Raw genomic sequence first — 14,124 nt, forward strand, 5'->3', positions numbered from 1 at the left:
AAAAAAAAAAAAAAAAACTAAATGTATTCTGAACATTATATAAAAAAAAAAAAAATCTAATTTTGGCAATATAAAAGTTGCAGAATCCTAAAATGGTCACAGGGCTCCAGAAAGCTGCATATAGTGTAGTTTAGTTTTACACTTAAATGCTTGGATTTCAGGAATACATTTTTCATTTTAGGCTTTTGAAATGTAACAATTGCTACACACACTTAAACACTATACCCAGAGCAAACATACTTAACCTTTCCCACTATGAGGTACTATGTGAAATGACTAATGCAAAACACAGTCTTGCACTGCCATATTTAAAAAAATAAATAAATAAAATAAATAAAAAATCTAAAAGAAATACGAACCACTGGGGGCAACAGGCAAGCCACCCAACTAAAATGCTGGACGACCTCTGATCTAGTACAGTGCAGGCAGTCAAGACTGAGCCCCTGCCCCTACCTTCTCACATCCCTTGACAACACAGCAGCACAGATGTCCACACGGTTTGGGGTTGATCATGGTGTGGATGTGTTCTTTATCCCACAAGTCAGCATAGAATTTTCTGCTACGCTCTGCCTTTTTTCTGAAAACACACACACACACAGATCAGCAATCCTCAGAATGGTTTTCCTAACATCTTACAATAAAAGAGTTATAGCTATTTATTTCTTATTTTATTATTGTAATAATAACCCTGGGCTGTCATATCGCAGTTCAACTAGAAGGCTATTACATCATAAGCCCACTGAAATGAGTTAAGAGGACGATTCTTGCTGCTGTATAATACAGTGCTCCCTTGCTACAACGCGGGTCTCGGGGGACACACAGTATATAAGAACATAAGAAAGTTTCCAAACGACGAGGCCATTCGGCCCATCTTGCTCGTTTGGTTGTTAGTAGCTTATTGATCCCAGAATCTCATCAAGCAGCTTCTTGAAGGATCTCAGGGTGTCAGCTTCAACAACATTACTGGGGAGTTGGTTCCAGACCCTCACAATTCTCTGTGTAAAAAAGTGCCTCCTATTTTCTGTTCTGAATGCCCCCTTTATCTAATCTCCATGTGTGTCACCTGGTCCTGGTTTCTTTTTTCAGTTCCAAGAAGTCCTCTGGGTCGACATTGTCAATACCTTTTAGAATTTTGAATGTCTGAATCAGATGACCGCGTAGTCTTTCTGGTCGCTCTTCTTTGCACTCTTTCTAGAGCAGCAATATCCTTTTTGTAAAGAGGTGACCACAACTGATCACAATATTCTAGGTGAGGTCTTACTAATGCATTGTAAAGTTTTAACATTACTTCCCTTGATTTAAATTCAACACTTCTCACAATATATCCGAGCATCTTGTTGGCCTTTTTTAAAGCTTCCCCACATTGTCTAGAAGACATTCCTGAGTCAACATAAACTCCTAGGTCTTTTTCCTTCTTCAATTTCAGTATCTCCCATATTATATTTATAATGCACATTTGTATTGCCTGGATGCAGGACCTTACATTTTTCTCTATTAAATGTAATTTGCCATGTGTCTGCCCAGTTCTGAATATGAGCGTTGTAACCGAACAGCATTATAAAAACGGGGGAGGGGGTGGGTGGCGCCGTGGGACACGTAACAAAACATTTGACTAAAATACAAAAAATAACTCCCTCTCTATAATGCACATATCATGAAGCAAAAATGTAACTTTCCATGAATTAAATCATGCATAAAGCACCATGTAAATCAACGCTATATTTAAAAAAAAAAAAAAAAAAAAAAAAAGGGAACATTCCCACTCGTGCATCATTTTAAAATTACCAGTTTTTAAACTATAAATAGCCTGGCTAAATGGCAGACCAAGTGCGAGAAGGGGAGCGGGTCAGGAGAGGGGAAGAGGGAATGGGCTCGCCCCAGGTTTGGCTGCCAGAGCAGGGCTGAAGCAAAGCTGAAGCGTCTCGTCTCCCGGAGAAAGCCGCAGCTCCTCTCGCATCATAAAAGTAAATACATTAGGAAAGAAAACCACGTAATAGGCCTAATATTTATTTAGTTATAAAACAAATGCTGAATAAGATGTCTAGTATAGAGAATTGGGGGACATGCTGTAGGAGCATTATAGCCGATGTGCGTTATAACCGAGAGCCTTATAGCGAGGGAGCACTGTATATCAGATTAAATAAAATATACACAATACTGTACAGGGAAGATACAATGTTGAGCACAACATGCTGCTTAGAAAGACAATACATCTATGCATGTTAATTTTAAGGGATTGAAGGAGAATTCAGAGCAGTTTTACCTGTCCCCATCAAGAGACATGAGTGTGGCCACATCGTAGCAGAGCCGTGCCTCCAGCACTTTGCAGTTCTCATAAGCATGCCTGAAAATTTAAAAACAACAAACCCATTGTACTGACAGCTCAAGTAAAAACGCCCTTAAATAGCAAAGCATGACTTACATGAAATTGAATTAAATTACATTACATTACATAAGAATGCAGAATAGTCACTCCTAAACAATTAACTAGATAAAAAAAAAGGTCTTTTGGCATCTGTTGCTATAGAAACCCATTGTCTTTAGAGTGGTTGATGATTCAACCTTTTAAAAACACACAAGATGTTAGCCCACTTTGTAAAGGGTTACTCTGCAGCAGTAAAGAGAGAAGTTTATATACCTAGGACTGGTAATGCCTTTAAATTAATGTATGTATAATTATGTCGACGTACTACAAGATCAATCTGTACTGTAACTTCATGTAGTTTTACTGTATCCATCCAACACCTGATTAAATATTAGTGGCAGTGGCTGGGACAGGCATTTCAAAGAAAGGTTCCTACATATAAACTGGATGGATTAAAGGTAAAATGAGGTTAACAAAGAGCTTGGTACAAGATACCGAGGCTTCTACATGGAGATCACATTTATCTAATAACTCTACTGCTCACACAACGAGTGAGCTGTTAAGATTCTTCCACTCGCTTGCAACATCAGGGGAAATCTAATAACAATAAAGTGAGTGGTGTGATGAAATACAAAGCTGTTTTTCCTTTACAAGCATATACATAAATCTATTAAATCTATTTTATATGGAGGGCACTACCCAAAATGTTTGTCTACTTGAACGGTTTCTTGTAAGTTTGACCTTTCTTTGAATTCAGTGTTTTGAAGTATAGAGAAAAACAAACAAACAAACAAATAGAAAATTTACACTTTGCATTTAAGCCAAAAAAAAACAAAAAACATGATATTCACTTTTATTTTCATGAAAATAATTATAATAACCAATAATAAAAATACTATAGTACTTTATGGTAGTGGTCAAAGCACTAGAGTTTACCATTGTAAAACATACTTCAGTGTAGGACATTACTAGTGTACAGAATAAAATAGTAGTTTTTATAAAAGGAACAAAAAAGTGCTTACATAAAAGCAATACTTACTCAAAATGTAACTTTATTTTCTCTTCTTCAGCATATTTAGAAATTCCATTTATAAATAAAGTACGTTTTACCTGATGGAAGGGAGGGGGGGGGGGGAGTTTTTTAGAATTAACAAATATGCAAACTTCCTCCTCCGGCTTAAATGCATTTCACTGGCTAAAAACATTACCAGATATCACTGTAGGCAGCTGTCCAAAGACAAACTCAAACTAGAAGCCCCCATTTATCCCACAGTGCAGCAGTGGTTACTGTGAAGCAGGTTGGAGTAAAAAAAAATCCACTGGGTTTCCTGCATTTCCTGGATAGCTTCCTTGCAGTTTTGCCATATCTTGTACTTAAAGTTTAACACACATTTTTTAAGCAACCTAAGCAAATGGTGTGCTATAGTTAACTTCAAATTTTTTTTCCTTATATGTATTATCTAAACAGATTTCAGAATCTTTTAACACAAAATAATGGTGTGGGTTAAATCCTACAACAATGATATGCATGTGTTAGCTAGGATGCCAAGTCAAGATAAAGTCTGCCAACACTGAGCTTACCAAGTCATCTTCCTTGTAGTGCATTCTGGAGGTATGCCGCCTCATACTGTATACTGTCAGTAATAGGTAAAGAAATGCAAATGAAGTGTGCAACCACAGCAAGTTATTCCTGTTGATAAAAAGGGGAGGGAAAAAATACATATTTTTGTAATTTTATTTTTTGTGATTTTCAATCCATACCAAAAAAAAAAACAATTCAGAAAAAACTAACATACTTTGATTCTACATATAAACCCCATTCCACCCAGCTCCTGACAACTGTATAGTGATTTTTTTTTGTAACACCTGCCAGTCCCAGTTAGTTAACATATGCAAGTTTTGAATTAACAAAGTTTGCCTCCATTTTGTTTAAAGCATAAACAATAGAAAAATAAAAATAAACACACAACAAAAAACAAAGCCACTTAACCCATGACCAAAATGAGATTATATGTATATATAGGTATAACCGCAGTGCACAGAAATTAACATGTTTTTTGTATGTACACAAAAGGCTTCTTTGGATTAAAAATGATATCAGGATGTTTCAGACAAAAACCCTTTTTCAGCGGTGTACAAAGTTAAGAGTACAGTAAACTTGTTACATCATCCTCACAATTCTTTAAAAATAACAAGTTTCCTGCACTGTTTACTTTTCTTTCTACACAGTTGAATGGCTTTATATATATTTAAAAAAAAAACTTACCCAGAATTTAAGTTTGCTATAGTTGTTCTTCCAAAGCTATATGCATTATTTTCTGTTGAAAAAAAGACAAAAAGAAAAATAAAGTTTATCTTTACTAGTACTTTAAACCTTTAGAAATTATTACATATTCAAACAATGAATGCAATGGAGCTCAAAATCAAAAACATAAGCGGTGTCAATATTTGGATCACTGTTATTTGTTCAGAATGACAAAGAGATTTAAGAAGAAACTGAAAAACAAGCACGGTCGATGACATACAAAATTAGAGCTATCAGTATCAAAAGAAAAGAAAATGTTAGGTTTTTTATCATAACCCTGGTTCCCTGAAATAGAAATGTAACCATTATCTCATGGGTATTCATCCTAAAGACCCTGACAACCTGAATAAGATATATCAAAGCTGCACGTCGGAGCCTGTGACGCAGTCATGCCCGCCCCCCAGGGCATAACTGGACTGGAGACACAGACATTGACATTGACATTGACATCATCATCATCATCATCATCACGTTCCCTTTCAAGTACGAAATGTAACCATTACCGTATGGGTAGAAATACCAAAGCTAATTGCAAGGCAAAACTGCAGACCAACTGGAATGCCACAAGGTTGCGCAAGGCCACCTTGCGCGTTACCATAAGGAACCCCAGTATCTGGGGCTAAAAGAACTGAAGGAGAACTCACCTCTGTTCTTATGTTGTAAGGGTCGACCCTGAAGCCACCCTTAACACTATTGTTCCATAGCCAGGGTTTTGTGGATCTATGACATTCAGCTGATAGAACCGCGGAAAAGTATGGGGAGTGACCCACACCACTGCATCACAAATGTCCCTGACAAATGCATCCTGGAACAAAGCCCACGAAAGTTGCCATGCCCCTGGTGGAATGGGCAGTGAGCTTTTCTGGAGGGGGCAGTTGGCTCGCTCATAGGCAGTCTTGACTGTGTCTGTAATCCATTTAAACAGCCTCTGCTTAGACAGGGCATTTCCACGGGACTTAGCCCCATATCAGACAAAAAATTGTTCAACTCTGTGTTCTGTCCACATAATGCCCGTACCGGGCAAAGCGTATGGAGCTGCCGCTCCCTGTCAGACTGGAAGGGGAGGTGGATGGAAAGCCTCCAATTCCACAGTCTGGTTGATGTGGAATGCCGAGATGGTTTTTGGCAAAAAAGCAGGATTGGTATGAAGTGTAACCTTAGTCCTGGCTTCTGCAAAGATTAAGCAGGCTTTCACAATGGAAAATGCTTGCATCTCACCCACCAGCTTAGCGGATGTGATTGCAAGCAAGAAAGCCACTTTCAATGATAACTATTTCAGCTCAGCTGAACACAAGGGCTCAAAAGGGGGCTTCATAAGTGCGTCAAGCACCACATTAAGTCACCAGCGAGGGACAATGTCCTGCATATGCGGCCAAAGCCGGCGACCTCCTTTTAAAACATAACTAGGCATTTTAGCACCCAGGGCAGGCAATCATATTTTTGCCGCCCTGCCGTTTTTTTTCTTTTGGGGTGTTAAAAGTTGGGATGGTATATTTGCTCACGTTTCATAGTTCTGATCAACTTACTGTTATTTCTGAATCTCTCCTTTAACATGTTTGAGGGTAAAAAGGCATTACTTAAAAACGGAAAGGAACTTGTTTACACGTGTTAACTGCAAGGTTGTATTTCCTGCCTCGATGATTATATTCAATCCACGCATTTTCAGTACCAACCAATGGTAATGAGTTTATTTTATGTATGGTCATTTTTTGTTCATCACGGCTGGAATTTACTTTTTGACTCCACAGTAAAAAGCTAAAGCAGATATCAAGCTATGTGCTGATAATAAGGAAGATTACATTGTTTTCTTTTTTCTGATTAAATTAAAACTTGATCAGTAAGTGCATTTGTGGAATTTTAGCAATGTCGCTGTAAACAATACAAAACTACTGTATATTTAGGAGCCACATTAACCCTTACAAAATCCTTTAATATCTCTGATATACTTGTATATATGACTGTCACAAAGACGGCCGGAGTGGGTGGCGTCAGACCAGATGGAGGAAATAAATAAACAGAGAGATGGGGTTTTGGTAAAGCTGAGCGCGTGATTGCGCTCAGCATTTAATAACAGACAGAAAATAAAAGGTTTGAAACACAAAAACACGGGACACGGCACTACACGCCAAAATAAAAAGACAAACAAAACGGACTACACAGTAAACAGACAGACAGACAAACGAAACACGGTGAGTGAGACAGTTATTCACTTTTATATTTACGTTCTTTCTTATTATTTAATTTCTCCTTCTCCACACTCGTTCTCCACTCACCGAACACCTAACCACGAGTGAGTGAAAATGTGCATCTATATATACTGTTGTGCTGGGATTCAATTACTAATTAATTATTCACTTGAATCCCAGCACGTGAATTAATTCTGTGCAACCCCGTGCTCACATATTACATTTAACCAGCACGTGAAGTGATTTGTGCTCTCCTTGTGCCTAAATACAAATCTACACTTTAAATACACGTGAAACACAGACCCGTTTATATCCCGTGTACCAATCTATACACCAACATTTACACACGCAACATACAACACAAATGCACACAGGGGCGGGGCGCTTTGCCACATATACCCCCCCTTGTGCGCAGCACACATGGCCTCAACGGCCACCTCCCCCCTTAAAAATCCAGCAGTCCAGGACAAAGTCTCGGGCTGGGAAGGGAGGCTTCAGTGGGCCCATGGCTGGCCATGCTGTCGGCACCCCTGCCGGTAGTGGCACGGCTGACAGCCTGTTGGTCCCGTCCTGCAGCGAAAAAGCTGCGGGGGCAGGTGGTCCCCCGACCTCCCCCTTCTTCGTAGCCGGCAGCTCCCTCCTGTGGGGCTCCGGCCACAAGAACTCCTGCAGCGAAACTGCTGCTGGGGAAAGTGGTCTCCAGACCTCGTCCCCCTTCTTTGTAGCCGGTAGCTCCCTTTGGTGGGGCTCCGACCACAGTACTGCGAAACTGCTGCAGTGGGAGCAGGTCTCCTGACCTCCCCCACGATCTCCGGCAGCGAAACTGCTGCTGGGGTTGGTGGTCTCCAGACCTCCTCCCCCTTCTTCGTGGCCGACAGCTCCCCTTTCTGGGGCTCCGGCCACCGTACTCCCCGTGGTGGAGGTATGGGAAGCAGAGACAGCTCCTGCTGTTCTGCTTCTGGCAGTGGCAGAGGCAGAGGCAGCTCCTCTGCTCCTGGAAGTGGCAGAGGCAGCTCCTGCTCCTCTGCTCCTGGAAGTGGCAGAGGCAGCTCCTGCTCCTTTGCTCCTGCCGGTGTAGGTGGCGGAGGCAGAGGCAGCTCCGGCTGCTCTGCTCCTGCCGATGTAGGTGGCGGAGGCAGAGGCAGCTCCTGCTCCTCTGCTCCTGGAAGTGGCAGAGGCAGCTCCGGCTGCTCTGCTCCTGCCGGTGAAGGTGGGAGCAGCGTGTAGTCTCCTGCCGATGGAGGTGGGAGCAGCGTGTAGTCTCCCCCTTTTTCAGGGGACTGGTGCTGCTCTGCCTCTCTCGCAGCGGACTGGTGCGGCTCTGCTTCTGAAGGGGAAACCAGCAGGCATTCTTCCTCTGCTGGTTGTGCTGGGGAAACCAGCAGGCATTCTTCCTCTGCTGGTTGTGCTGGGGAAACCAGCAGGCATTCTTCCTCTGCTGGTTGTGCTGGGGAAACCAGCAGGCATCCTTCCTCTGCTGGTTGGGCTGGGGAAACCAGCAGGCATTCTTCCTCTGCTGGTTGTGCTGGGGAAACCAGCAGGCATTCTACCTCTGCTGGTTGTGATGGGGAAACCAGCAGGCATTCTTGCTCTGCTGGTGAAGGTGGGAACAGCTGCCTCTCAGGCTTCGGATTCCCGCGGTCCCCCCGTCTGGGCGCTGGACGCTCGCGGTCCCCCCGTCTGGGCGCTGGTTCCTCCTCTTCATACTGGGTGGGGCATATGGCTAACGTGTGCCCATAAGCCCCACAGCCAGGGCATAACTCTGCTGCGAGGTTCTTTAAAAAAACCTCCCAGCCATCATCCTCGACCTCCTCCCTTTTGGGCTGTGGACGCCCCGACTCCTCCCTTTTGGGCTGTGGACACTCGGGTTCCCCCCACTCAGGCGTAGGACGTTCGGGTTCCTCCCACTCGGGCGTAGGACGTTCGGGTTCCTCCCACTCGGGCGTAGGACGCTCAGGCTCCTCCCACTCGGGCTGTGGACGCTCAGGCTCCTCCCACTCGGGCTGTGGACGCTCAGGCTCCTCCCACTCGGGCTGTGGACGCTCAGGCTCCTCCCACTCGGGCTGTGGACGCTCAGGCTCCTCCCACTCGGGCTGTGGACGCTCAGGCTCCTCCCACTCGGGCTGTGGACGCTCAGGCTCCTCCCACTCGGGCTGTGGACGCTCAGGCTCCTCCCACTCGGGCTGTGGACGCTCAGGCTCCTCCCGCTCAGGTACTGGAGAGGGCAGCGACTGCTCCTCTCCCTCTTGCTCACTGGAAGGCATCCCTCCCATGTCTGCAGCTAGGTAACCCAGCACCACAATGGTGAGGTCACGAACGGATGCCGGGTTGTGCTGTTGCTCCCAGTCCTCCCATCGTTTCCCATCTCGCATCTGCAGTGCGTGAATAACCATGGGGAGGTCACTGGCGAAGTTCCCCTCGGGGTGCACCAGCCAGTCCCATATTTCCCGGGACGGTGGGGAACCCGGTGGCAGTGGGGGTAGAGGGGTGGCTACTGCCCCGTTGTGGCTGTCCTCCTCCCAGCCCGGCATGCAGGATGAGGGCTGCAGCTGTTGTTGTTGCTGCTGCTGCTTCTGCTGCTTCCTGCAGCTCTTTCTTCCCATCCTCGCTTTACTATTTTTTTTTTTTTTTTTTTTTTTTTTTTTTCCACAAAACCCCCTCTCCTGGTCTGACGCTTGGAGGCGCTATTATCCCACGATGACACCACGTGTCACAAAGACGGCCGGAGTGGGTGGCGTCAGACCAGATGGAGGAAATAAATAAACAGAGAGATGGGGTTTTGGTAAAGCTGAGCGCGTGATTGCGCTCAGCATTTAATAACAGACAGAAAATAAAAGGTTTGAAACACAAAAACACGGGACACGGCACTACACGCCAAAATAAAAAGACAAACAAAACGGACTACACAGTAAACAGACAGTGCACAGACAGACAAACGAAACACGGTGAGTGAGACAGTTATTCACTTTTATATTTACGTTCTTTCTTATTATTTAATTTCTCCTTCTCCACACTCGTTCTCCACTCACCGAACACCTAACCACGAGTGAGTGAAAATGTGCATCTATATATACTGTTGTGCTGGGATTCAATTACTAATTAATTATTCACTTGAATCCCAGCACGTGAATTAATTCTGTGCAACCCCGTGCTCACATATTACATTTAACCAGCACGTGAAGTGATTTGTGCTCTCCTTGTGCCTAAATACAAATCTACACTTTAAATACACGTGAAACACAGACCCGTTTATATCCCGTGTACCAATCTACACACGCAACATACAACACAAATGCACACAGGGGCGGGGCGCTTTGCCACAATGACTTAATTAAGTTCATGTGTGGCATTCTCATAATCATTGATTGGTAGTGTAAAAAAGCATGGATTGATAATAATAATCGTAACAAACGTGGATGCAATGACTTAAATGGCTTGAAACATATTTGGAAAGACGTAAACTCGCATTTCCATCTATATAGTTAGCAAGAATTCTTCAGTTTCCCTAAAGATCCAAAACAATTTAGAATTTAGCAAGAGCCATGCAGGTTTGTATACTATTGTAAACAAAAAAATAAGATGGTCATTAAAAATAACTAGATTGTGTTTCTTTATACACATACATATTTTAACGCACTATAAGAGCTACATAATTATCAAATAAACTTGTTTTACAATGGTGCTTTTAAAAATAGCAAATGAGGGGGGTCATTTGTTCTGAATTTTATTCTAATAAATAAATAAATAAATAAATAAATAAATACTGGTACCACATTTAACATCTTGTAGTTCAGGATGGTGAATTTGCATTCTTATAAAATTAATTTCTTACTTGTTGCCTATCCGATCGTAATGTTTTTGTTACGTAGGTGCTTAATATGTGTTATGAAACATGCCTTTACATTTCATTACGTTTATAGTAGTGCTGGTCCTGAAGGCTGCAGGAGCGAATAAATAAATAAGCAAGGCACACTGCAGGGGAAACGAACAACACAAATATACCATAATAATAACGAACTGGCGACATTATGGTGTTGGTTTGTGTAGAACAACACTAGAAGACTGGCTCTACCTCCTCTACGCTCCCCTGCCTCCAGAGCCCGCTCCTTCTCCACCCTCGCCCCGCAGTGGTGGAATGACCTTCCTACAGATGTCAGGACTGCCCAGTCCCTGACCACCTTCTGGCGCCTCCTCAAGACTCACCTCTTCAGACAGCACCTGTAGAACTCCTCTTTTCTCTCTGGACACTTATCACTCTTCCTTAAATGTGCTTTACTTGCTCTTATCTGCCTCCTATTTTACTGCATTTAATTCTGTACTTTAGAGTACTGTAATCTGTCACAAGTGTTATTTAATCTGTAGTATTTTGTATTTAATTACATCCTGCTGTAACTATCACTGACGCTGTTATCTGCTCCGTTATTGAATCGTATTTTGTCATATATTTGTACTTGCTAGAACCAAAGTCATTACATTTTTATCTTGCTCTTAATTGTATTATTACTTGTACTGTGATTCTTGAAATGTATTTTTGTTTACGACTGTAAGCAGCCCTGGATAAGGGAGTCTGCTACGAAATAAATAATAATAAAATAATAATAATAACCAGGTTCGTGGTCGTTAAGACTGTTGCTAAGGAAGTGACGCACTCCCTTTTCTAGTGCAGAGGCGCATGCGATCTTCAGATTATGCTAGGGGGGCGCCGACAGCTGACAAGTGAAAACATTGAAAACCGCAGAACAAAATTATTACTCCAGTGGCAGTGCAATTAAATCACTTTTCCGCCCCCCCCCCCCCCCCGGCTTTGCGCCCTGGGCGGCAGCCTCGCTCGCCCACCCCTAGTTACGGCTCTGCCTTTTAAAAACTGCTCCACCAGGAAATGAATTCCTGGGGAGACTGCATCAAATTTTGACACGGCAAGCCAAAAGGGCTGCCAAACAGACCTTTAAATGTAGAGGGGGATTTCCCCTCATCAAATAGGTCCTGTATGTATATAGATTGACATACAGGGGGACCGTGTTTGAATTGCAGATAATAGCCGGTCTGTACAGTAGTGCGCATTGTCCGTGGTGCATTGTCACCAATACTCCAGGTGACTCTCTAGAAAGGGGCCCTGTGCCTGGCAGCAAATTGCTAGGGCTGCTGCTTGGCTTGAGGCTTAGCCTGAGGCTTTTTCCTGTGCGCCTGATGGCAGAACTTGTTAAAAGTTCCCCTACTGTGCAGCCAGCGGCTCCTGATTATGAAAACCCCCTCTGGCCGTAGCAGCCTGCTGTGCCAGTCTCTGAGGCTGCTGGAGCCTTGGCTGGCACTTTGTCGCTGGTTTGCGCACTGGGGTATCTGCTTGGGAAGCAAGCACACCAACTCCTTTGTGGACACTTGTGCACCGAGAGCGTTGTAGCATCTCATCTACCGCGGGTCCAAAAGGTATGTCCAGGTGTAATGGGGGCATCCAACAGCGGTGCTTAATCGCCATCAGTCACTCATGCCTGGGAGAGCCATAGCAGAAGCAGAGGATGATGAGGAAGGCCGTGCCACCCGTTCAACTCTGCTCTCCCTCGGCACAACGCCCTCAGGAGGAGGATGCAGGCATCCCTTTAAGACATGATGCTGGGGAACCCTGTCCAGGTGGTATAAACATGGATCACTCCACGGAGCTGCGAGACACCTGTTTCTCTAGTGTACGCATAGAGAAGGACGCGCAGAACTCACAGAAACTGTGGTTTGCAAGTGCCCCTTTTGCATGCTCCGGTCCCAAACAGGAAGAGCCCCTGCCATGCTTATCTTCTATTGAGAGATTGGCCTTGCAAATGTCACATGGGTAAAACCCTGGTGTGACATAAGCAGTGCACTCTGTAACAACTGCTGTCTCAAACTGCGCAAGACGGCACTTTTATACAGTACTTTGTAACAGGTGCAGTACACAGCAACTAAAGCCGCTGTCTCAGACAGCACACGCGGCAATGCTGCAGGCAAAAAAGTACTGTACTCAAATAAGAACAGTGCAAGTCGAGCCTCAAACCAGGTCCGCTGGTACTGGACCAGGGATGGCATCACTGTTTTGTACCACAAAACCAACTTTGAGTCTGAATGGTGATGAACCGAGATGAACCGACTGGTTAAACAGCTGCACGTAGTCCGAGCACTAGTAGTGTACTGTACAGTACCCTTGGTATGGTGGTGGTGGTACACCACACGGTGGTGGTACACTCTGTATGGTTCGAGTGGTACACCCGCTACGGTACCTTCAATATGGTCCGGTTCGTTGGTACACTCAGTACGGTACAGTTCAGGTACCCCGGTGCAGTAACCTTGTCCACTGTTCGGTACGTACACTGGGTCGGAAACAGGGCAGGTCTGTGACCCACAGTTACCGCAGAAGCAATATAGCAATATGTGTGTGTGTGTGTGTATAATATATATATATATATATATATATATATATAAAAATAATATATAAAGGGGTGCCCACCTACATAGCTTCAGGCAAACCAACACAGCCTTAAGAATGGGAAAGCCTGCTGTCAAAGACCTGGCAGCCTTCGCAATGGTACTGCAAGCAGGGACCAGTGCGGCAACGAAACACTGAGGGAGGGAACAGCCAGACCCGAAGCAGAGGGGAGCCCAGCAACTGCTAGTGAAATCGGGATGGTAACCTCGTTCGATGTACCGGCAGGAACGGGAGCAGGTCTGGATCTACAGTTACCACGGGAGCGATCTATAGGGATGCCCACCTATAGTGCTCCTGGCTAACCCAGCAGTCCAAAAACTGAGGAAAACCTATTGTTGGAGCCCGAACAGTCTTCACAATAATACTGCAAGCAGAACTAATGTGGCAATGAGAAACAAATTCACACAAAACAATAACAACTCGATTACCGTTAATTTTATATAATTTTCGTAACAAAAAACTATTTAATTTTCAAAGCTAGCAGCCTGAGAGAGAAAACAAGTAACTGATTTAAGGTTGTTCGATCCTGGGGAAGGGGCGACAGAGCCACCGGCTTCACGTGGGGCACAAGGCCGCTGTGGGACTAACAAAAACCACAGCTGAGTGCACAATACGTGTAAATAGCAATTACTATAAGCATGTAACAATAAATTGCATCAAATAGTGTAATTAGACAAGTGATAAGCACATAAAAGTAACTTGACACTTATCTGTTCGTAGTCTCTGCCACAGGCCGGATGAAAGGAAAAATGATGATGAGGATGTCTGTGTCTGCAGTCTGGTTATGACCTTGGGGGCGGGCATGACTGCGTCACAGGCT

At 44.0% G+C, this 14,124-nt stretch overlaps 1 protein-coding gene across 6 annotated transcripts in view; it reads right to left on the minus strand.

Moving 5' to 3' along the window:
* Positions 1-14,124, minus strand: part of LOC117402799 (CSC1-like protein 2) — a 104,360-nt gene that overhangs the window by 32,555 nt on the left and 57,681 nt on the right. For all 6 annotated transcript variants that reach the window (XM_034921324.2, XM_059023860.1, XM_034921326.2 and 3 more), the window contains 5 exons: positions 4,632-4,683; positions 3,947-4,055; positions 3,405-3,475; positions 2,264-2,344; positions 454-577 (listed from right to left, as the gene is read on the minus strand). In XM_034921324.2, coding sequence (XP_034777215.1) covers positions 454-577; positions 2,264-2,344; positions 3,405-3,475; positions 3,947-4,055; positions 4,632-4,683 — 437 coding nt within the window. The remainder of the gene's footprint in view (positions 1-453; positions 578-2,263; positions 2,345-3,404; positions 3,476-3,946; positions 4,056-4,631; positions 4,684-14,124) is intronic.

Source organism: Acipenser ruthenus, chromosome 5 (assembly GCF_902713425.1).
Source record: "Acipenser ruthenus chromosome 5, fAciRut3.2 maternal haplotype, whole genome shotgun sequence".
NCBI lineage: Eukaryota > Metazoa > Chordata > Actinopteri > Acipenseriformes > Acipenseridae > Acipenser > Acipenser ruthenus.